Source organism: Centruroides vittatus, unplaced genomic scaffold (assembly GCF_030686945.1).
Source record: "Centruroides vittatus isolate TY-2023 unplaced genomic scaffold, ASM3068694v2 contig_18, whole genome shotgun sequence".
In the NCBI taxonomy this organism is placed as follows: domain Eukaryota; kingdom Metazoa; phylum Arthropoda; class Arachnida; order Scorpiones; family Buthidae; genus Centruroides; species Centruroides vittatus.
In genome coordinates, this window is record NW_027121101.1 from 622995 (window position 1) to 648787 (window position 25793).

The 25793-nt window shown below is 31.5% G+C and overlaps 2 protein-coding genes across 3 annotated transcripts in view; both read right to left on the minus strand.

Moving 5' to 3' along the window:
* Window positions 1–25793, minus strand: part of LOC136969541 (tubulin-folding cofactor B-like) — a 389641-nt gene that overhangs the window by 214013 nt on the left and 149835 nt on the right. The gene's annotated exons all lie outside the window — the stretch shown is intronic.
* The window catches only part of smg (sterile alpha motif domain containing protein 4 smaug), a 45330-nt gene that overhangs the window by 17543 nt on the left and 1994 nt on the right, over window positions 1–25793 (minus strand). For both annotated transcript variants that reach the window (XM_067263716.1, XM_067263715.1), the window contains exons 2-3: window positions 11834–12049; window positions 2628–2915 (exon numbers count right to left, since the gene is read on the minus strand). In XM_067263716.1, coding sequence (XP_067119817.1) covers window positions 2628–2915; window positions 11834–12049 — 504 coding nt within the window. The remainder of the gene's footprint in view (window positions 1–2627; window positions 2916–11833; window positions 12050–25793) is intronic.

The following is a 25793-nucleotide window of genomic DNA, read 5'->3' on the forward strand; positions in this document are numbered from 1 at the left end:
GATAGCAGTCTGCAGGATTCAAAATTGCGAGTTTAGTGGTCTGTGAGGTCAGAAAGGTTGGCAACCACTGTTTTAAATAACTTCTGCTATAAGATTTTAAGATTACAACTTAATTTATTATTACCTAAGGTTATCTATCATTTATTACATATTAATTTATAACCTTAAAATAACTAAAAAATTCTGGTGATATTTAATGATTTATTTGATATAATTTATTTCATTTCAAAACAAAAAGTAAAGAAATTTCTACTATTTTTACATTGTTTCAACAATTTATTGTTCTATAAACATCTATATTAAAACCTGATGCATTGCAATGACACACCAACAACGGCCATAAATAATCATGCGATAATTTGGAAATAATAATTATAAATTACAAATGAATTTGAAACTAGAGGGAGGTGTTAAGCACCATCTCTCATTAAATTTAATAATTATAATTTTTAATTAAATAATTTAGATTAAACTGGAAGAAAGGAATCAGCCTAAAGCAGGACTCAAACTTGCAACTCCTGCTTACTGTGGGAATGCATTCAGCACCCTCGTCCAGTAAACATCCACACAAGGCACTTGTGGATGTTTACTGGACGAGGACACTGAATGTGTCCTTAGTCAGCACTGTAGTAACCTATGATGGTTATAGCTTAAGGTTAAATATACTGGAAGAGGAGATCGAACCAGAGGTCCAGGTACTGTAACTGACAACACATCACTCACTTCGTTTAACCTTAATATCCGGTATTTCTTGATCGTCCAAACAAACGTTTTCGTCCTCTCCGAGGACTGCCTCAGGTTATTCGAACAAAAGAATAAATTAGAGCAGGATTCCAATTTTTTTGAATTAATTTCTCGAGGAACTTTCAAAATATTCGAATATAATTTGACTATACGCGTGCGCTATGACGCGTTGCCTTTTTCGTATTCGTCACACACGTAACGCCACGCGTGCGACAGAGTGTTGCCGTCTTTGGTGTTTATGCATTTTCCAGTGCGTCCGGCCCTGTATATTTCTAGGGCCTCTAGGGCCCTGATGTCATCCGTTTGCAATGCTGAGTTTATCAATCTGGCGTTATTCAGGTCAGCGTGTATTTCTGGATCTGTGGCGTAGGTTGACAAGGCGGTGGTACACGCTGACCTGACGTATAGTCAGGCGCATATATATAGTCACGCATATAGTCAAATTATATTCAAATATTTTGAAAGTTCCTCGAGAAATTAATTCAAAAAAATTGGAATCCTGCTCTAATTTATTCTTTTGTTCGAATAACCTGAGGCAGTCCTCGGAGAGGACGAAAACGTTTGTTTGAACGATCAAGAAATACCGGATATTAAGGTTAAACGAAGTGAGTGTGTATTAAGTTAACCGGTATTTAAGTCAAGTAGATGTGGTGACAACACATCCGCATGGTAAGCAGGAGTAGCAGGTTCGAGTCCTGTTTTAGGCCAATTCTTTTCTTCCAGTTTAATCTAAATTATTTAATTAAAAATTATAATTATTAAATTTCATACAAGATGGTGCCTAACACCTCCCTCTAGTGTCAAATTCATTTGTAATTTATAATTATTATTTCCAAATTATAGCCCAATGATTTATGGCAGTTGTTGATGTCTCAATTTATTGTTCAGAATTATATCAAATACCATTCTGTTATATTTAAATCTAATATACTTCTGATCAAGACACATTATAAAGGATACAATAATTTATGAGGATATTGATTTTTCAAAAATATAAAAATTTCAGAATATTTATAAAGTAAACATTACAAATGTTGATTTTAAAAATACAATAAATAAACAATTCATGAAATTATCTATTAAGAACAAGTATAAGCTACAGAACCAATTCACAAGAACTGTATATAGTGAATCTTTGCAATACAATTTTCAAAAATTGCAAACCCATAAATTCCCATTGGCATGCATCGTCTGTCCATCATTCCCAAATCTTGAGACTGAAGTGAGATAGATGAAAGTCAAAATCTGATACAGAAAGTTTAGTGGTAGGAGGCCCCAATTAACTATTAACTGGTCCAAACTTCTAGTTTGGACCAGAAGTCATGTCATTTCAATTCAGAAATTCTCTCTCGAACAGTTAGATAGACGACCACATAACTATTGTTAACAGGAAAAGTTTAATGTACAGTGGGGCAAGACACTACTAAAACTAAGAGCACTGTGATGAAAAATTACAGCCCAGCATTGTGACAATGTCACAATAAATAATAGCTCATTTTTAATTAAATAACATTTGATAATTAAAACCGTATACATTATATTAAAAAATAAATTAGATATTGCTATAAAACATGCATGAATAAACAAATGACTCTTCTAATTTTAAAAAAGTTTGGAAGTTTTGTGTATCAAATAATATGCCTTGACAAAGAATTAAAAACACATTTTAAAAATTTTAAGTTCCTATTTGTTATAAATTCAATTTACTTTATTATTTTTAATTAAATGTTTTTAAATATCAAAAATTTATATATTTTTCAAATCCAATATCTCAAAATAGAATTTCAATGTTAGACATATTACTACAAAGAAAATAAATTTTTAGAAAATGAATGCCAAATATCACAATGAATAAATAATTTACATTGGGTTTGTTTACTTACCGTTAATGGGACCATAGTTACTCATGCGTTCTTCAAGATGACGCAACCAAAGTGTGAGAGAACGCCTATCATCATTAGATATGGCTGGATGAATGAGAGAATAAGACAATAACTGACGACTCTCCTCAATGTGAACACAGTTTTCAATTGAATGTGATAGTATCTTTGGTATCAAACTAAGATACTGTAATTTTGCTTCATTATTTCCTGGTCGTAATAATGGAAGATGAGATAACAACTGGACAACAGCATTTTCTTTGGTTTCATTGCACAGACTATTGATAAATGCTACAAATTAAAAGTATATATTAACTGATGTAATTGCCTCATGTCAATCTGTAAATTTTTTGTATTTACTTGTTAAGTATTAAATATTCAAATTACAATGTTAGATACTTTATATACTTAATAAATTAGCTTTATTAACTTCATATCAATTTTATTCTAACTTCAACATCCTGCAAAGTTAAAACATGTATTTATTTGATAACTTTTGTATTATCAATATTAAATTTGAAAATTTCACAAACTTATCCATCCCTTTTTTTCTTCAACAATGTAATCAATCATTCTTATTCTTTTTTTTTCTTTTTTTTTTTAAATTAATGTATGTGTGCTAATTTTTGGTAATTCAGTAGTTTCATGTGTATCTAGCTTAATTTTTCCAGAAAAATGGTAGGAATCTTCTAAAAACTAATTTTGCCATTAAATACTATTTTATATTCAGCACTCATTGGCATATTACATTATTATTTTTTATTCAAGTATTCAATACTTCATATTATGTTGAACTGTCCTTACCACTATACACATTCAGATAGAGACCTAATCTTTTGTGAAACAATTATTTAAATTGGTATTTAATTTCCTCCAACAGGGCATTAGTTATATTCTATTCATGTTTAGAATATACTATCTATAAAATGAAATATTTTCCCATTAAAAAAACTACTAATTTTTACTGTAAAAAGGTTGTATCCATGTTGTCATTTCCTAACTGCAACATGGTCATAAATCAGGATTTGTACACTCTAATGCTTTCTATTTATTCTGTAACAGAGTCTGGAAAATGTTTAATGACCATGTCTGTAGCTGGTTAAGAGTGTTCTGTATATAGTTTGGTAATTTTCCCATGAAAACCTTTGCAAAAGACACATCAATCCACTCTCAAATCTGAGGAGCTGTGACTTGAGAGCAAGAAGTTATTGTAGGATCAGTAGTAAGCTGGGGCTTACTACTGGAGGAAGATGATGATAAAAAAGTTTAGCATAATGAAGTTGTAATCTACAGCGATGATAAGATGAACATTATTAGGTTTACCAGACATCCCGTTTTAACCGGGATTGTCCTAGTTTGACATTGTCCCAGCATCCCGGCCAATTTGTCATTTTGTCCTGGTTATTTGGTAAAATTTTAAAAGTGTCAAATATACAAGAAGTAAAAATAGTGCAGCCTCGGGTAAAATGGCAATTTGGCAATTACCCCTCTGTTACACTCATTATTGCCAATCTAAATATTTTGTATCTAGATCTAAGTACTTTTAATGTTGTCTAGATGTTCCCCCCAAAATTTATAGCATATGGCCTAATGAATTTAAATGTTTTATTTTGTCATTCAGATATTTTTTCACAGAATTTATAATAGCACATAGCCTATGAGATCCAGATATTTTTATTTCATTTTTTTAGATATTTTGTTTCAATTAGAGTTGTCAACATTGAAACTTACACTAGCCACGTCATTGCTGTGCATGTCATATCTTAGTCAAGTTCAAATTGCTGGTTGGCATTTGCAATTATTTTGTACCGTACATTAAATTCATTTAATCTCTAAAATGCCAAAAAGAAATCATGTTTTTACTGATAATTGAAGAGAGTCTGTGATCGTATTGACCAAGTGAAATATGAACTGTGCTTTTCAGAATTTTCAGTAACTCATGGTGGGTGTTCAAACATTAAAAATCACTTCAAATGTGCAAAACATAAGGCAAGCAATAGGAACGTCCTCAAATGTATTGTCGTATTTTAAATGTACTGATTTAAGTGACAAAGAATTTTTTAAAAAATTCACAGTAGTGATAAATATTAATAACTTCTTCATAATAAGATATATTTAGTCCAGTTATTAAAAATTGCTTTTAACTCGTTGTTTTTGTTAACAACTACTTTATTTAGCCTTTTCAATCACAGGTACTTATCCTAGTAGGCTTAATTTTCTGTTGAGAGTATTTTCTCAAAATTGTCCCGGTTTGAGAAAAAATTATTATGGTAAGCCTAAACATTATGATGTTCTCCATAGCAATGACAACTCCAACTGAATTGAGGATATGGCAATACTGTAATAACTTTATGTTTATGGTAGTAACGTTGTGTAAATATAATACCGAAAGACAGTACACTTTTCTTTCTTATAATATATTTGGCATTGTAAATGAGCTTATAAAGTTTTACAATGTTGTGTAGTAGTATGCTTTTCTATTAAATAAAAAATAAAAATTCTTGTGAATTACCCATGATTTTCATTATTTGGGAGAGAGATTGAGAGGAAGAAACCAAGGTGGTGGTGATGGAAAGAAGACTGAACCAAATTTCCCTTTTTTATCCCTACGAAAACTTCATCCCTGACTAAAGTGCAGCAACAGCTTGCAAACTCACATTAGAGTACATCCACACATTTGCTATTTGTTGAATGCCAAGCAGACATTTAGCAAATAGCAAGAAGTGTGGATGGTTTACTCATGATGAATAATCAGAATTCACCATTTCCCAATTCTTGTCAGTAAACTGTGCCAAATCAAAGGATGCAAAATCTGTTGACTTAACATGGGGATGACCTTTGACCCCTCCTATATCTCCTATTCTAAGTTGAATTTTAAAATTTGGCCCCACTGTGACATGCCATTTTATTAGTTCTATTAATGTGCAAAATTTCATTTGAATTGGTCAAGTCGTTACTTTGCAAAACAGGTTTTAGCAATTTATCAATTTGAGTTGCTGACTAATTTTGATGAAAAATTCTGCAAGAATGAAATAGAAATCAGATCTCCAAATTTTGGTATTGTCCCATCACAAGTTAAAACATCTTATTCGTATTGTTAAACACAAGATCGTGTTGTTAACTCAATCACTTGGCTTTTGACTCCACCTTTATTTAGTTTAGTCAAAAGCCAAGTGATTGCGTTAACAACACTATCTTGTGTTTAACAATACAAATAAACAATCTAGCACAACACGGTTTCTCTATGACTGAAGTTAAAACATCTTAAAAATGTTAGTTTTTAAGATGTTTTAATGAGTGATGGGACGATACCAAAATTTCTCCCAATTCTGATTCTTTTGAATACTTTCTAAAGTCTATTTTAGTTTAGAAAAATTAACTATTTACATTACGAGTACAATACATTCATTAATCAATAAACATCAAGCATAAGAATGAAAAGTGATTGGGAAATCCAGAATCAATCTTTCAAAATAAATGAAGAATTTTCAGATTTCTATGTAGATATGCATGCTTTTATTGTACAGTAAAAAATAAATTGTAATCTTATTGCAGATAAAGTTAATATTGCAGATAAAGTAATATTGCAAGATGCAGACCTGTGAAAAAAAGTCAAAAATGTTCCTTTAAACAAACTAAAAAAAAAACTATCCCATTGTGTCATGTAAGGTTGCAATCTTTGAAAACTGTTTCATTGGCCGACATGATGATCGGGAAAGGGGAAGGTAATGAGAAGATGCACTTCTTTTTTAATGCTTCTCATAATTGACATGTCTCATAAATGCTGTAATTCCATCATATTTAACAGTAAATGAGGTTCAGCAAATGATGCAATGAGCGAAATGAATATCATTATCATCACAAGATAATGAAATTTTGAATTCATTCAATTGAGCCAGGTTTTCCTGAATGTACAATTGCTTGTACTTATTTGAGGAAAAGAAGAACCGAACAAATGCCTAGACTAATTCATCTTGAAAAATCAATTTTTAAAGCTCAAAACAGCAGTAAATTTAGTGCAAACAATTATTTTTACTTAGAATCACGTGAAATGCATTTGAAAATTTAACATATTACAGCATCATTTGTGAATCACAACAAAAACTTTAATAGTTAGTTATAATGGGAATATCATTTTATCATTAAAAAAACACTCCTATGTAGGCTGAAACTAATTTAGCTGAAACAACACTTAAAGTGTTGCTGAAAAAGTATTTAAATTTCTATAAAAGAATGTTTGATTTTTTTTCACAGGTTTGCATCAGGTTTAACAAAAAGATTTGTACTGTCTTTTGAAACAGTGCAAATCTTCTTGTTAAACCTGATGCAGACCTGTGAAAAAAGTCAAAAATGTTCCTTTAAACAAATTAAAATGTTGCCGTAAAAGTATTTATGGCGCTGTTAAGCATTTTATCATTATAAGTAAACATATTAAATATTAAAAATAATTTTATCTAATATTTTTTCAATTAAAATACAATTTTGTTTATGTTTTAAACTGTTTTGCTGAAACTTAAATATTTTTGTCAACTACCAATCTCGATTTAAAGTTGCTGGCCAAACCGATCCAATACTGGCCAAGTGGCAACCTTAACACTACCCTATCTCTTCTAAAATTGGAATTTAGTACCAACCAAGTGTAATCTCTTGTTGCTCTGACTATGCAAAAGAAAAGTCATCTTGACAGACACCACCTCATGTATGGAACATCACGTATGCTCTGCTTTATAGACATGAAAGTTTCCAATAAATGAATACTTAACAGTTAATATTGTAATTTTAAAAACACAATTTCTGTGAAGTGGGACTTGTTTAAAAGATTTGTTGCTGTCAGATGTAAGGATATGTCATTGGCTAAAGTTTATAAAATCATAGTAGTAATGACCTTCACTCAGATTACCCTCATATGTCAATAGTTATTGAATTTGTTCTTTCGCACCCAGTGCACACTGTTGAGTGTGAAAGGTTTCAGTGAAATAACATTAACAAAAACTCCAATTGGAAACTGTCTTGATGTAAAAAATGTCAGCAACTTGTTAAACATCTCCATAAATAGCCCCCAAGATGGGAATTTGATTTTCATTCAGCATGTGTTTCCTGATGTAAATCAAAACCAAAACTAATTGTTCAATAATATATGATACTTGTGGGTTGTGACAATAGATTTATGGTTATATTAGTAGTGCAGTACACTGTAATAATGTACAGTATCTGTGAGAATGTATTGTGTATTGTTCTGGGCAGCCTCACAGATGAGAAATGTTAGCTAGTTTCTAAAATTTTGCTACAACTTTTTTAGTAAAATTAGCTAAAATGCTACAGAAAATTTTTTCCCAGCTTAAACCCTGGTAAACTAAATGGAAATTTAGTTTACCAGGGTTTAAGCTGGGTCATATCTCAAAAATAGATTTTCAACCAAAGCCTCCTTATAAGAATAAGGCAAGTACAAACATAAATAAAAGAGGGGGGAAAGTGTGTGTGGTGGCCAGCATAAGCTGGCTGATAATAAAAAGGAAACACATTTAAAATATTGAATGTTTTTAGACATTTTAGATAAAATATTACAAAAACAACTTACTCATAACACAATTAAAGAGGTCCAGGACACATTTTTGTTTTTGAATTATTAATAGTTTCTTTGATAAAGACTTGTATTCATAAAATATTGCAAAAGTAGAATTTCATTCCTTTCAAAGTGAAGTATGTTGTCATACATCCAACTTCATTTCATGCTATATATATAGACACACACACATGCACGTGCGCGCGCACATATATATATACATGCTGGCAAAAAGTTGGCACACTGCTGGCCAAAAGTTTTTAGAACACTTGGAACTTTTTGTTTATTCTGTTATATTTAATGTTAATTTCTTTGTTTTTGTTATAAGATATATTTGCTTTGAATTAAATATTTTTTGTTCTAAAATGACTTCATTGGAAGAAATAAAGTAAGAGATTCTTCACTTATCTGCTACAGGATTCACCATAAGAAAGATAGCACCAGGTAGTAAAAAAGCAGCCACACACTTTTTCAATGTATTACATAACAAAGGTTGGAAGAAAGGCAAGCATATTGGGCACCTAAAAGCAATATAGGAGCATCATGTCTGCAACAAAGTAGCAAGAGACCATATTGTAAACAGTCAAAATATCAAAGAAAACTCAAATTAGGTACTTCCTGGCATTCTATTTGTCAATTTATGGCTGACAACTTTTCTTATGAAAAAGTGAAGGAGGATCTGCCATTGACAGATAATCATAAATACCAATATCTTGAATTTGCAAAGAATATATAAAAGAACATTCCAATTTTGATTTAATTATATTTAATGAAGAAAAACATTTTTGTTTGGAGGGTTTAGACAATGCCAAGTCTTATTTTGAGAAAACTGCAAGAATTATGGTAAAACCTCATCATAAAAAATGCCATCAAGAAGAGAACTCCTTAATGGTTCTAGGTGCCATAATTAAGTTAGTTGGGAAAAACTGATGATCAAATGCATTGAAAGAAAGTATAATGCCATGAAGTATCTGAATGATCTGAAAACACTTTTACCTTTATGTGAAAAATTTTTGAAATGGAAAATGGTTTTGACAGCAAGATAATACTGCAATTTATACAGCTGGCATAGTTAGGCATTACTTTCAAGACAATAAAGGTCCCATAATTAGCTAGCGAGCTCATTGTCCTGACTTGGATATTATAGAAAATGTTTGGCATTTAATGGAACAGAAAATTTATGAACATGGACAGTTTAATTCTTGTGAAGAGTTAAAGTATGCAATTCAACATTGTGCTAATAATTTTGATGAAAATGTTATTGTGAATCTTTATAAATCAATTCCTTCCAGGTTGTTAAATGTTGCAGAGAAAAATGGCAGTGCAACAAGTTATTAATTGTTAACTTAGTATGTATAATTTTCTGTATCTTTAGGGAAGTAAAACTGTTCTAAAAACTTTTATCCACTTGACTTCTTTAAAAACTGGAATAAATATCAAACGCTGTTGACTTACAATAATAAATTAACCAACAACCCAAAAAATCAATTTCAAAAAAATAACTTGTTCTTGAGACACGTGTTCTAAAAACTTTCAGTCAGAAGTGTACACACACTATATAACTTACATAATATAAATATATATACAGGTATACCTCGCCTTACGTCGGTAATTGGTTCCAGGAGAGGCGACGTAAGTCGAATTTACTTGTGTAGTTTCGATGGTGGAAAACGCCAATAATGAGCACTTAAAGACCGCTAAATAAGACGACAACACAGAAACACAGATGTTTTCATGTTTCGTTTTCTAGGATTTATGATGATTATATTAACATTTACTGTAAATGTACATATTTTAATATGATTTTATATGCTTTTAACACTTTTCTAGTGATATTATGACTTCAATATTTGTGGCGGATGGATGTAAAGTCGAATAAAATGACTTAAAGTTGATTTTTATTTTTCCATATACTTTTTTGACAAACGACGTATAATCGAGAACGACCTAACTCGAAACAACATAACTCGAGGTATACCTGTAATTAGTAAGATTATATATATTGTGTATAGGTGCACACACACACACACTATATGTATCATCTTACTAATTAAAAAATTAGTTTTAAAATTTTTCTACTCAGGTTTTGTTTAGTTAAGTTTGAAGATTTAATTAATATGTCTGTTCTTTTCCCTCAAAATTCTCTAAAAATATTTTGACTAAGCTATTAAAAATTAAATTTTTTGTTTTTAAATAATGGTCCTGAAACATTATTTGCATGATTAGCAATTTGCTTATCAAGCAAATTGCTATCATATCATGGCTTCTTAGCAGCTAGGTTTTTATCACTGGTAGTTTATCATCTGTTGAAATATAACTGTTGCTTTTAATATCCCATTTTCTAAATCTTTTACTCAATTTCTTTAATTTATTTATTGATTTTTCTGATTCAACATATTCTTTGCATCTGTCTTTTAGGCACTGTATCTTCTCTCTTAAAAAAGACAGTATTTTTTTGTTAGTGAACTTTAGTCTGCAGCTTCTGTATAGTGCATCTTAAATCTATATTGAATTTTTTTCTTTGGCCTTATTATAAATAAAAACTGATGATGGCCTAAATGAATTTGGTGTATCATGTGTTAAATCATTTCCACTTCATGACTGTAGGTATTATACTTCCCTATTTTCTTTCTGAATCTTATCTCTTTAAAAAGTTAAAAGTTTAAAAAATTACTCAATGGGATTTGCTAATGAAAGTGATCAAAATGACTAAGTACAACACAAAAACAATTTTCCTGTTACACCACCCAGTACTACCACTGAAAAGACCTAGACTAAGTAATCTAGGCAAAATGCATTTGGAAGAAATAAATTTTTAAATAAAGCATCAGAATACAAGTTATCCCTTTTGACTGTGTAGTGTAATTTTAAATACTTAACCTCTAAAATCAGCTTAAAAAGAGAAGTCACTTCTTGCAAATGTTTTAAAACCTTTTATTATAACATATTTTTAGAAAATCTTTTTCTCTTTCTTGAAGTACTTGAGAGTTGTTAGGCAAGGAAGCATTTATTCCTAATAACTATTAAAATATAAGTGTGTTAAAAATGTTAAAACTGAAATCATACAACAGTAAATGAGTTTGATAGTTTCAATAGTTTTAAAGTTACATGACTAGTTCATCCTTATTAACATGGAGACACCAGCAAAGAAACATAAGATTGCACAATGAAACTTGAATTTACATTTACATTGTAAACTAAATAAAAACTAATATAGAAATATCTGTAAATAATATAATTATAAAATTTATTTCAAAACTTAATTTATTATGCATTTTTTAACCAATATAAAGAACTATTCAATTGTTTTTTACAACTTGTGAAAGTTTATGATATACAACGTTTGATTACAGTACAGTAATATATCCATTTTTGTGCACTAATTATTTTTTAAATATCATTTACTTATACTAGAATAATATAGGACTTCTATATCACAATTTTGAATATTTTACTATTTCACAAGTTGAAAGATTGATGGCCAAATCATTACGGAATGCTGCTAAAAGACTTCAAATTTTAAATTTACAATATAGAACTCTTTCTACAGGATCATATAAAACTATATCAATATTAAAATTCTGCAGTTTTATAAATAATGTAAAATAAAATTATGATAAAGTATATTAAGTAATATTTTTCATACCTGGATCATTAGCTTGTTGTTCTTGAACTTTCAAATCCATACATAATGCAAGATTTTGTTGCAAAACTAAGGACAAAAATCGAGCATGTGTAGAATCTAGCTTCTTTAATAGGGAATAGAGTGCCACTGTCCGTTCACATTCATTCCACTGATCAAACCATGCAGTAATGGTGTTAACTTGATCCCGAAACATTAGAGTTGATTTCATTATGTCCCCTAAATTTGTTTATAGCAGTATAAATATCAATTTCAAAATAAAATATTGTGTTGTATTTAAAATTTTAGATTTATTTATTATATTAATATTTATTATAACTAATCCAATAATTACACTAATTATTTAGCATTAATAAACCTGACAAGGAATCTGGCTGCTTGTTTCATATTTAAAATATTAATTTAATTATAACTGAAGTTCTACGGAATAAAATAGCTAAGTGCACTTACATAAGTTTATCAGTTGTTTTATTGTGTATACAGTGTAGGGCCATTAAGCCATGGTGATTGGGGTCCAAACTGCTTAACTGCGGCTTAGGTGGTCCGCGATTAACTTTGTAGCATTGTAAGGTGTGAATCAGTTACAATGGCGGCCTCCATAATGTTGACACTCAGCATGGATAAAACAGATTAATACTGAATTTGAATTTCATTGCAAGTTATTTTATTGTTTATTGATAAATAAAAGACTAATTACCGACTAATCTTCTATAAATACCTCTTTGAAGTTATAAGCCAGCCTTTAAATATTTAATCTGTGATAGTGCATAGCACGTCGATCACAGACATTCGAAATGCCAAAATGACCGCTGTTAACACCTGTCTCGAGTGTTTGAGGCCACGTCCAGGTCCGTATGATCCATAGTGTCAAAAAATTAGGATCCAAGCTTTTTTGCACAGCTTAAGCGAATTCGTGGATTACTGGCCCACAGCTTAATGGCCCTACACTGTATCTAATAAAATTTTATGGATATGACTATTCCATTCCCCCTGCTGTAAAAAGCACTTTACTCAAACATTTAGCATTTACACTTTACTCACTTTATCATATCTCATGCAAAAAGAACAGTTTTTTTTGAGAACAAATGTAATAATCACTTCATGCCGACTTTTGTTAATATTATAAGTTACACTTACGTGTTGTGGCGTTACAAACGTTGACTATTTTGGATGAGTTCACAAGCACTTTCGATAGCATAGAGCTACCATCTTCAGGTGAAATTCAAATATAACCGTTTTCAATTTTTAGCTTTCGAACAGCTTGTTGATTCGAACGAAGAGGCCAGATGGAACACCAATTTAATTTAAAAACGGAATGTGGTTCAAAAATATTTTGGACAGCAATTTATATGATGTAGTGTTTGCAAACAATGCATGTTGAGCAACATTGGAGCACTAGAAATGCAGATTATAGTGTTTAAATAATGTTGTCCATATTTGTGGAATTTCTAGCGTTGTTGTGTTGCACGGTGTTAGAGTTGGATATGGACGTGTGAATTCAAGGAGCTTTGCTGTTACCGAAGCTCCGTGAATTATGCTTGAGAAAAGTCATAAGATCAGTAAGAAAAAATGTTTTCTCCAAACTCAAAACTCTGATTAACCTAGAGAATATTATGCATAGACAAAATCCTGCAATGTTAATCGAGCTAAACAGGAAGGTAGCGCTGTATCAAGAAATTCTACAAAAGAAGCCTTTCTGAACGATATCGAAAGAAATTGAGGTGGATTATTGGTAAACAGAAGCCTAAGAAGACATCACAGAATCTCTCGCTGGTCTGCTGGGACAATATTTCCCCCCCTTCGTACCTTACTCGTGCACTAAAACACGGACTGCTGTATGCACCTGGAGATCATATCATACAACCAGAAAAAGTTATGCCTGACGTGGAACACCTGATTACCGGGCTTCCAGAGGTCCAAAAGGAATATTACAGGTGGAAAGTGGTGATCAAGATAAGCGAAAACAACAAGAGGAGGCAAGATGACGGGTTCTGGAGCCTTATACATGCATCCAGGAAATGGTTAAGGCAACAAAACAATGTTATCCTCAGAGCTGACAAAAGCAAGTCACTGGTACTAATGAAGAGATGCACATACGAGGCTATGATGCAACGATACATTAATGACATTGACTGTGAAAACGCGGATGATGGATACCTCCAAAGGTTACAGGCAAGGGTGAAACGTTTCACACAAACCGAGTTAGCTGGGGAGTGGGGCTTGCGTAGGGCGGTTGTGGCGTCCCCTGACGTGCCAAGGCTGTTCGCCTTTGCCAAAACTCATAAGGACCTACCCTCTCTCAGACCAGTCCTAGACAAGGCCAGATCCCCCACCAGGGCTTTAGAATCGGCCATACACAAACTTGTGTGTGACCAAATGAGGGCGTACCCTTGGGCTATCAGGAATCCGATCGAACTGGTGGAGTCATTGAGGGTTCTTACCACTACAGAATCAACGTGTATCACCGTTCTTGATTTTGTATCACTGTTCCCGTCCATTAAAATACAGCCGTGCTTTTGCGAGATCAGGGATATATTACTAGCCCGACCACACGCCTATACACACCGCAAACAGATACTAGAATTGGCGCATATCCTCTGTTACTCATCCTTTTTCCGGTTTAATAACAAAACATACGTACAAAAACGAGGTGTCCCCATGGGTAGCCCACTATCGGGTGACTTATGCGAACTAGTGATCAGGAGACTTGAACAACAAATCATCCCGTCATTCCTTACCAACATCCTCCTCTACAGGAGGTATGTAGATGACATCCTTATCATATGGAAGGCAGAACCAGACATAAATGGGTTTATCAATGCAATGAACACCAACGGGTATGGGCTAAGCGTTAAATTGGAACAAAAAAGCAACATCTTCGCACATTTCCTCGACTTGGACATTCAAATAAGGGACAATAAAATCACGCATAAAGTATTTTACAAACAATGCCATGTACCTCTGTTCATCCCAGCTTCCTCTGAGGATCCATATTCGTATAAGATAGCGGCTTTTAGGGCACTAATTAAGCGCGCGTTCACGCACAACTCGAAATATGAAGACATAGTGGCCGAGCTAGGCCGTATCCAGGAAGTGGCATCTCAACACGGTTATGATAGGAACATAGTGTACAACATGGCACGCAAGTACGCACGGGGAAATACTCGTAACAACCTACAAGCAGGGGTAAGATCCGCCGATATTAGTGCAAGAAAAATAGTTGAGTACAACCACCATTTAGATGCGATATACAGAGAAATCGCATCCAGCACCCGAAATAAAATAACTTACAGAGACCGCGGTCAGTATACAGCTTACTTCGAATTGGGAAGGACAATTTGGACATGAACACGCACCGGGCATATATGAGGTTCCCCTGTGGGATGACAGATTTAATAGAAGTCTGGTCTACGTGGGTTCGACCAAACGCTCCCTCCATCAGCGACTCCGAGAGCACAGGTACGACATTGCCAACAATAAACTATCTACCACACTGGCAACGTATGCCACACAGCAGGGAATCACTGCCGACCTCCAAAATGCCCGTATAATCAGAATGTCACAACACACGGACCAACTCAGAACGCTGGAGACCCTAGAGATATATAAAGCGGGTTTGCATAACACGTGCATCAACTACAAGGATGCAATCAACATCTCGCAAGCCTGGAAATTTTGCTATGAGGGAAGTCCACACCCACAAATAACTTAATATTGCATTAATTTGTTTTAAATTTAAAGAGCGGCGAACGTAAATAGTACACAGGCGTAGATAATAGATAATAGCTCGTGCATAATGTTCCATTTTTATCTTCCAATTTCTTTGATTTCAAAAATTGGAATAGAACTCGCTTTGGTTTCTTGGTTCCATTCACGGGCATTTGAAACTACCTTTGTGCTGTGCCTGATGAAGACCCAGAAGGGGTTGAAAACGTTAGCAGTTGTATAAACACACTGGATTGTCAAGGTTTTTCGTGGAAGAAAGAATTATAATTCATCCAGTCTACAGTAAGAAGTATAGTTGTCATCCAACGTTCGTAATGCCACAACACAAGTGTAACTTATAATAGTTTTTTTTGAGAATTCCTAAAAACATCAAATTTAACTTAAGTACTTTTTCCTTAGAACACCTCAATTGTTATATATAAATAAAAGTTTTTTCAATATTTTCTCACTTTCTACAAATAAATTAGGACTTATACTAATATATTAAAATGTAATAATAAAAACTGATCTATTTTTGTGCACTATATTAATTCCATAATATGCAAGAAGTTTAACTGAACAACTGTCATAAGTTCCAAAATTTCAAATATAATACTTCCATTTGTTTTATATTTTTCTTTTGCATTTCATATCTTCATTGAACAAAAGTAGTGTCATGTTTTTCAATATTTTATTGATCATTTAAAATCATGCTAAAAAGTCTTCATGGCTACACTTTCTTCAGACCTTTAAATAATAAAAAGAAAGGTGGAAAATATATTCAGGACCATTGTCTGTGGTAGAGTTGTATATAATTGAATAATTGTTTTAGGTTTGAGTACCATTTCAAATCTTGTAAAGCAAAAACTAAATTTCAGCTAATTAAACAGTAGTAACAACTATGTATAATGTCAACAAAAGACTAAAATTAATATATAAAGTTGGGCATACCTGAGTATTGGATAATCCGTTATCCATAATCAAAAAATCTCTAATATCTGAAAGTTTCTTGAGTACATTCTTTCTAACATGATGTACCAACAAATGGAAAATTTCATAAAGCTCTAGGAATGTTCCAGTGTTCTCCCAGGCCCTTTTTGCCAGACATCCTATCCAGATGATTTTTCTGCCCATCTGATAAACTTCATGAGATGTATGCATTTACAAAAGTTGTGACTGTTTTGTATTCCTTAATTAAGTGTAATTTTATCCCACTTTTTAACATTTGTCTATCATAACAAATAAGGTGTAGTCAGGAACTAAACTGACATTTGAAATAAAACAACCTGTAATCATGGAAATAAAATACAAAGCTATGACAAACCAAATGTGTTCTACAATTTCCAGTGGCTAAATTTCAGAAAACATGCTTTCCTTGCTGAACTTCTCCAACAAAGTCTCTTCATCAGACTCACCCAATTCTCCTGCTACTTCTCTGCTGATTCTGTTCTACACACACTTTAACCCATAAAGAGATTTTGGGTGGGACTTTCAACAGAAAAACTGCTTACAAATCACCCAAAATCTCTCAATATGTCTAGCCTGGGGAATATTAGGAGTACTCTCAGCATACAGACAAAAGTAATACCAGAGAGTGAGAAAGTGGTCATTGAAGTGGCATAGAGAACAAAAACAAGGTCTGGCCAGAAAAGCACTTTCTTGCATCTGTAATCCTTGTCAATGAAAGATATCAAATGTTGCTTTAAACAGTCAACATAAACTGTTTTATTCCCCTTAGAAATGAAAGGTTCCAAAACATTTCCAAAACTGTACAGACATTTGACTTTGTCAAACATCCCATTTCTTTGAGAAATTTTGCTTAGCTCTGAAATTTGAAGTTTTCCAGGACATCACTGCATTCTGTGCACAGTAGAAATGGCATTCTGGAATGCTAGTTGAGTCTTGAGGTACTGTACAATACATAAGTTTTGTTGTCAATAAGAATGACCTTTACCCGAGATTTTTTTCAAGATTTGTCTGCATGCATTTTTTGCATACAGCTCCTAATTCCCTGAGTACTTCTGTTCTGTGATTTTTAACCTGTCCTTTTATGCCCAATTTCCAAACTTTAATGGCAACTAGAGTCAATTACGCCAGCTTTAGTTTTGCAGAAGCAGTGGTGATTGAAGTGTTTGGCTTCAATTTGAAGTTTATTGACCTTGTCCTTTATTTTGTCAGTCATTATCTTTGGTGTTATACCAGGCAGCAGCAAGAAACATCCATCTCAACATTCTTAATTTCTTAAAATATTGTGCACAGTTTGACAGAAAACTGACTCTCCAGTAAAGTGCTGGACCATTTTGTGTTTGTCCCATTTTTGTTATATATATATATATATATATATATATTCCAAATATTGGAATATATATACCGAAAAGTTCCAGTTCCAAAATGTGTGTGTGTGCATGTATGTATGTATATGTGTATATATATATATATACATCCATACATACATTTTGGAACTGGAACTTTTTGGACTGGAAACATTTTGGAATATTTGCATCTGATTTAAATATATATATATATATATATATATCAACCCGTCTGAGCGATTTGCTTGGACGAACACAATAACTCTGTGCCGTTTCATTTTCGTTGGCCTACCCTATATATATACAGGGTAGGCCAACGAAAATGAAATGGCAGAGTTATCATGTTCGTCCAAGCAAATCGCTCAGAGAGGTTGATTTTATTCTCAAGGGGGACATCTTTTGCAATAAAGTTTTTGCGATTCTGAATACAACAGACAACAAAAAATTTTAAAAACTCATTTATTTTTTATTAATTAAACAAACATTTATTTCAAATAAAGTAACAAACATAAGAAAAAGTATTCAATAAATGTTCGAATTGAGCACCACTAGCCTCCATACAATAACACAAATTTTGCTCAAAACGATTTCTTACACTTCGGAAAGTTTCGGGTATTATTTGATAACACTCGTCTGTAATTCTTTGTCGTAATTCTTTATGAGATCCTGGTTCGGTTGCATAGATCTTACTTTTTAAATGTCCCAAAGAAAAAAAATCTAGAGGACTAAGAACTGGGAATCTAGCCAGCCATTCTAAAGGACCTCTACGTCTGATCCAATGCCCAGAAAAAGCCATGTTCAAAAACTCTAACTGGTCTTGCATAATGCAGGGGGCCTCCATCTTGTTGGAAAGAAGGTGGTCTTCTAAGTATCAGTCATCATATTTGATGATATCAACAAGTAATGGATATACAGTACAACCTTTTCAAGTAAATCTAAATAACTTTCTTCCGTTTGATTACCATCTAGGAAAATGGGGCCAAGTAGTCGATCTCCAAAGATTCCGGCCCACACATTTAGCTTTTGTGGAGTTTGGCTATGAACTTCATGAAATATGCTTGGGTTATTATCTGACCAATATCGACAATTGTGACAATTAACCATTGAGGTTAAAAAAACATGCACTCATCGGAAAAACAAATGTTAAAAGATAATCCACGTCAACTCTTAACCTTTGTCATAATTTCACAAAATTGCTGTCGCCGATCAAAATCATCTTCATTTAATTGGTGAACTAAATTAATTTTGTACGAATGAAACTTGTGAGCTTTGAGAATCCTGCGAATAGATGTTCTGCTAATGCTAGTCACAGCCTCCAGCTTCCTTGTACTTAAAGTTGGGTCCGCAGCAACTTGCCCCAAAATCCCAATATCTGTTGCTTCGTTTCTTACTGGACGTTCACATCTGGGACTACGTCTTTTGTTAGCCACAGAACCCGTTAACTGAAACTTTTGAACCAACTCAAGAACATATTTTGCATTACAATGTTTGTTTGGATAGCGTTGATTAAATAAATTTGCAGTAAGATGAGCATTCTCGCCATTTCTGAAATAAAGAGTTACTATTTCCACTCTTTCAGCAATTGTGTAAACCATAACGATTATGTTGTACAAAATTCACAATAAACAAATAATAATCTTAAATTCTGATTGAATCACTAAGTGGTCAAGCTTAATGTCAACACTAAAAAAACAATATCTGCAAACAGATAACACATTATCAGCATTAATTTTATGATCAATTTTTTTTCCTTGCATATGCGGTCTAGCTTAAAAGGTTTTTTTTTATGTTTGTTAATAGTTTGTGTTACTTTTTTCTAAAATAAATGTTTGTTTAGTTAATAAAAAATAAACGAGTTTTTAAAATTTTTTGTTGTCTGTTGTATTCAGAATCGCAAAAACTTTATTGCAAAAGATGTCCCCCTTGAGAATAAAATCAACCTCTCTGAGCGATATGCTTGCATGAACACAATAACTCTGCCGTTTCGTTTTCGTTGGCCCACCCTGTATGTATGTATGTATGTATGTATGTATGTATATATATATATATATATATATATGTGTGTGTGTGTGTGTGTGTGTGTACATTATATATATATTATACAGTCAACTCCGCATAAGTTGACACCCAGATAACTCGACACTCGTCATTACGTAGTCAATTTTTTGTGGTCCCGGCCGACTTACATAGGCATTAATGTTATTAACCTTAAAAAACTCGGTTTACTCGACATTGTTTAACTCATCACCACTAGATAAATCAACATAGTTTTTCTGTTTCACACTTTTTAGATGTCCGATAAGTCGACTCCCCTCCTGAAAAAATGAGTTCACACCGTACAACAGCAGTGGCCAACCTTTTTGGAAGCGAGGGCGCAATTACAAATTTTCATGAACGTTGCGGGCGCAACAATATGTAATGACATCATATATGTTTATTGTTAAAGTAATTTTTAATTTTTTTTAATTCTTAATTACACTTTCTTAAGATTTTTTTTCATTTAATTTTGTCCTTTTTAATTTTGATTCTTTTTGATTTTATTTTATAGGTTAGAATAATAATAAAAATTTGTAATAACAATTTTATTGAACGACGTTTATTACATAATACATGAAAAATTATTATTCATTAATGAGAAAGTTGAGACTGTATTTCTTGACATAACTTTTCAAAATCAAGAGAGTAATGTAATGGCAGAACGATCAGTAGTAATAAAATAAAAACATATAAGATAACACTAAAATTCGATAGAATTTGATAAAATAATAAGTTTTGTAGTGGAACTAAGTACAGGTACTTATATTTTATTTTATATAGAGTTATTTAATATATCAATAAATAATTACTTGAAAATTTCAATTAATAAATAAGTAATAAATAATTTCAAGAAAATTCTGCTTAAAACCTGGATCATGAAAGTGATTGGAAATAATTAAAAAAAATTATTTTAATTTATTGGGAAGCATGTCATGGGCACATAATAAATCGCTTACGGGCGCGAGGTTGGCCAACCCTGCCATACAATAAGCTGTGTGGTATGAACTCATTTTTCAGCGGGGAGTCGACTTATCAGAATTCTAAAAAGTGTGAAACAGAAAAACTATGTTGATTTATCCAGGTGTGATGAGTTAAACGATGTCAAGTAAACCGAGTTTTTTAAGGTTAATAACATTAATGCCTATGTAAGTCGGCCAGGACCACAAAAAATTGACTACGTAATGACGAGTGTCAAGTTATCTGGGTGTCGACTTATGCAGAGTCGACTGTACATATCAAATTAAATCAGATGCAAATATTCCAAAATGTTTCCAGTCCTAAGCAATTCAGATAAAGGATTCTCAACTTGCACAAAGCTATTATCTGGATAATAGGGTAGCCATTTAAAAGATTGTATATAATATAAAAAAAAATCATTGACAAGCAAAATAATTTTAAACTATGATTAAATTATAGAAAATATTTACTAATCTATTTACTTGTTTTTAATTGAACCTTCTTTCTAATGAATTATCATCCTGAATTTTTAGATCAATTTTGTAAACTAAAACTGTTAACTAGAGAAAGATATCTTTTTAGAATAGCTGAAGTTTAAAATGAGACATTTTGTTATGCCAAATTTTTCTTATTAATCTGCAACCATATAATTTCTATAAGGAGAAAACAGCAATTTTTATTTATTTTTCTTTAACAAATCCTAAAATCTGTTACAAAAGTATAAATTTATTAAATTGCCCTTTAATAAACTTCATTCATTTCATAAAATATTGACAAAACTGGAAAAAATTTAATTGGAAATTAATTTTTTGTTGCAATATCAAATCAGTTTGTTACAGAATTAAAAAATGACATTACACGAAGTTTTATTTTCCAGCCATTTGTTGGTGCCATCTTACAGCAGAAAATAAAGTAATTGTTATTAAAAATGATTATCTATATGTTTTATTTATACTTTATCTCTATGTATTTTGCTGTGTATATTATTTACAAGATATTTAAAATTATCTGTTGCAAAATGTACAGTACCAGTGTTATAAATTGCTTTGTAGTTCATAAGTGTTGTTTTTAGAGATAGTCTGTTTAAACAGTTTTGTGTGCAAACAAGGACAATAGACTTTGTTGTTTAAGGAATAGTTAAGGAATACAATTGTTTGTGATGAATCTGATACTGGGGTTATTTAAACAGAGTACTTAAAAGGAAAATAATATACATTTTCTGTTCTATTTGCAAAATGTTTGTATTATACAGTAAGTTGTTAAGTAATTGAAACTGATTAGAAAGTATAAGTGTACTTTATATATATATATATATATTCACAACTACAGTATATATAAATTCATAAGCATTTGTGAAAACATAAATTAGTAGTTATCAGAAAGAAAGAGATCGTTACATAAAAATAAACTATATAGACAAAAATTTTAATCTTAAAATTATTTATTATATAAAATTTGAAATTAACTTATTATGAGAAAAGAAAATTTTATCATTCAAATTAATTCGAGTGATCAAAAATGTGACAGATTATTATATGAAAAAAAATTACATATGCATGTTACATAGCAAAAATTACATAATTTGCTAACAAATTTTGGGAATTAAGAAACAAAGTGTAATTATTTTATTTCAATTACTGATATAATTGTCACTTGCACATTCACATCAAAGATATGGCTCTATGTGCCCTCTATCTCTATGCTCTAAAAAACTGCATTTGTACAAAACACTTGATAGTGGAATGCATCTGACCTGTGCAAAGTTGTTGCAAATTATAAAATTCTGTTATTTAAAACAGCCAGGTTGGGAACATTGCCTTCAGACCACTAAAACCAATAACCCAGCAAAAGAACTACAGTACTCACTTTGAAAAGCAAATGTTTTCATCCACTTTTAAAAGAATATCCAGCCTGAAGCTATCCTTTTAAAAATTGGAAAGCAAACTTTTTTTGTCTAAGTTCCCAAAAAAAATGTCCTTTATTGATTTAGTGGTATAGTAGAACATTTCTTATTAATAATATTAACCAGTAATTTGTTATTGTCTTTTGTATTATTTTATTTACAATTAGGAAATGTCCTTGGACAACAGATTTCCTCTCCACATCAACATAAAACCTTTAACAGACAATATATAAAGGGGGGAAAATACTAAAAACAAACAACAAAAAAATAAATAAATAAAAGGTGCAATTATAAGAAACTTAAGAATTATACAGTATACACTTACAAGTTTTTTTTTAAATCACAAGTACTAAAGCATATGTTTGATATTAATCATACTGCTAACAATGTGATAAAAAAAATTATGTAATAAATTTAAATAAAAGAAAGAAGCACACATACATGATAAATGAAAAATGAATGAAGAATCTTTTAATTCTTTAAATAAATAAATAATTATTGTTTATTAAATGTCTTGAAGAAAATTGTCATTATGCTTTTTATTCCATTTCCTTTTGAAGTCTACTCATAATACAAGCCAACAGATAAAAATCCCACACAAATTGCTTTAGTATATATCTAGTGGTTGTGTTACTTGCTGTACATGATTACACAAAGCGAGTTCCTTATCCAGAGAGTAAACTTACAAGTGAGTAACAACAAAAGTAGTCTAATTCTCAACTTCACTCACTCAGATGAATCCTCATTACTTTAGCTAATAAACTGTCAAGTTTACTAGCCAAAGTAATTACATTAAGAGAGTTTGATAGTAGTAAGCAAATTGGCCAGCAAGTAACTACTGAACTTGCCCAATATAACCAGGGTTTAATATTTTTTCATAAGGAATAAATTAATAGTTTTCTTCTGATCTGTTCTTATTAATATGTGCATTTTTCTGTTTATTTATAATTTCCATGATTTTGTTTTCAATCTGTAGGTTTAGAAGCTGGGAGAATCACATATCACGAATAAGAGCTGCACAAGTAAAACGCAGGCTGAAATTTGGTCCTTGTCTCATATTAGTATACAAAGGTAGTTCATTATAATCAATCCACTGGAATAACTTGAAAAATTCCCATGACAACAAATGATAATTTTTTATGCCCATCATATTTATACATATAAAAGAAAAAATGAAGAGAAATGCTAAATTTGCACTATTAAAAGCAAAAAGCAGAGAATGACACCATTCCCAAGATTTGTTTACATTTGTTTCAGTGGCATTGTGTTTATGCTCTACCACAATTTTGCAGTTTTGTAATTATCATCAAAAAATTGCAAAATATGCAGACTTAAAGTTTATTCTTAACAGTTAATTATAGTAGATTTATTATCTCATTTGATTATTTTCATCATTGTTCTGTTTTTATACAGTAACATTTTAATATAAAAATATACAGTATGTATATCATTACAAACATTTTCATTACTGTATACTGCATATTAAAATATTGCAGTCCATATACAATTTCTAACAGGGAGTACTAAACAAACTTACTCATTGCATTACTGCTTACAATCAATCTTTTAATGACCTCATTATTTCTTAATATAGTTGATGTTTGTAGAATTTAATAGTATGCTAAAATCACATACAGTACAGGTTTCCCCTGCTATCCAAAAATAGTGTTCTTATGAAATCTTTTATAAGCCAAAATGGCACAAAGCGAAGAAGCAATTACCGTTCATTTATGTGAAAAGTTTTTGAGCATTTCCAGACTCAAAATTAATTTACTAAATCATAACAAATAACACACACAACCTAAAGTAATACTAATACAAAATAAAAGCAGGAAAAATGTGTTAAATACACAACCTATATAAATTAGAAATGTAAATACAGTAGCTAGTGAAACTACACCAGAAGTGTTCTCTACAGAAAGTATCCTTTCAAGTTATGAAACTGCCATAATCTCAAAACCCAATCAAACTATCCATGACTATATTTAAATTCCATTTTCCCAATACTTTCATCACTACCAGCATCCATTCTTTCTATTTCAGTTTATTGAAAAGACTGGATGGTTTCTTCTTAAGTAAAGATAACAGAATGCCATGATTTCTAGATCCATCAAGCCATTCAAGCAACAGACTTTCCATTTTATCAGTTTAATGTTGCTAACAGATGCACAAAATAAATTAACATAAAGCACAGATGCTAATGCAGAAAGTTCAAAGCTAAAGCAGCTTTATGCTGAATGTAGTTCTCAGGGAAGGAGCATGGGAGTGTTTGTTTTGCACAAAGCAGTTTTATGCAAAACAAACACCAAACAATATCTTCGCTTTTTGCCTTTTTCTGTAAAAAATGAAAATTCTCTTCAGATTTCTGTTGGATAGCAAAAAAAATAGGTACAGTGGCACCTTGGTATACGTCTGCTTTAGAATACGTCCAATTCGGAATACATCCTGTTTGAACAAAACAAATTTTGCTCAGTATACGACTTTTGTTCGATATATGACTTAATTCAATTATATGCACCATCTATGAACAAGTAGCATTATCGGTGTACTAGACCAGACTAGATGTTTGTGGTGCCACGGTTTATATAACTCTGTTAAATTTCTTCTGATTTTAATTTGTAAGTAAAATTTTATTATTTTTATTAATCAAGAATTGCAAAAAGACAAATGAAAAGCAACAGAAAACTAAAAAAATGACTAGAATCACAATAGAACTGAAAAAAGAGATTGTTGGGAAATATGAAGGTGGCATGGGTGTTCGAGATTTAACTGTTGCATACCGTATTCCGAGAACGACGATATTAACAATCGTAAAAAATAAAGACATTATTAAATCTGCTAACGTTGCAAAAAGGGTTAAATCAATTTCTAAACAGATTATTAGTATTAAGGAGAGTTTGATTTGATTTTGATTTAATGATTTAAATAATATAATACAATATACTGTAATAACTTTAAAAATCTATAATAAAATTTATTTTTTTATTAATGTGCTCAAACAGTGTTTAAATTATTTTACAACCCCATTAATATACCATATAAAGAGGGT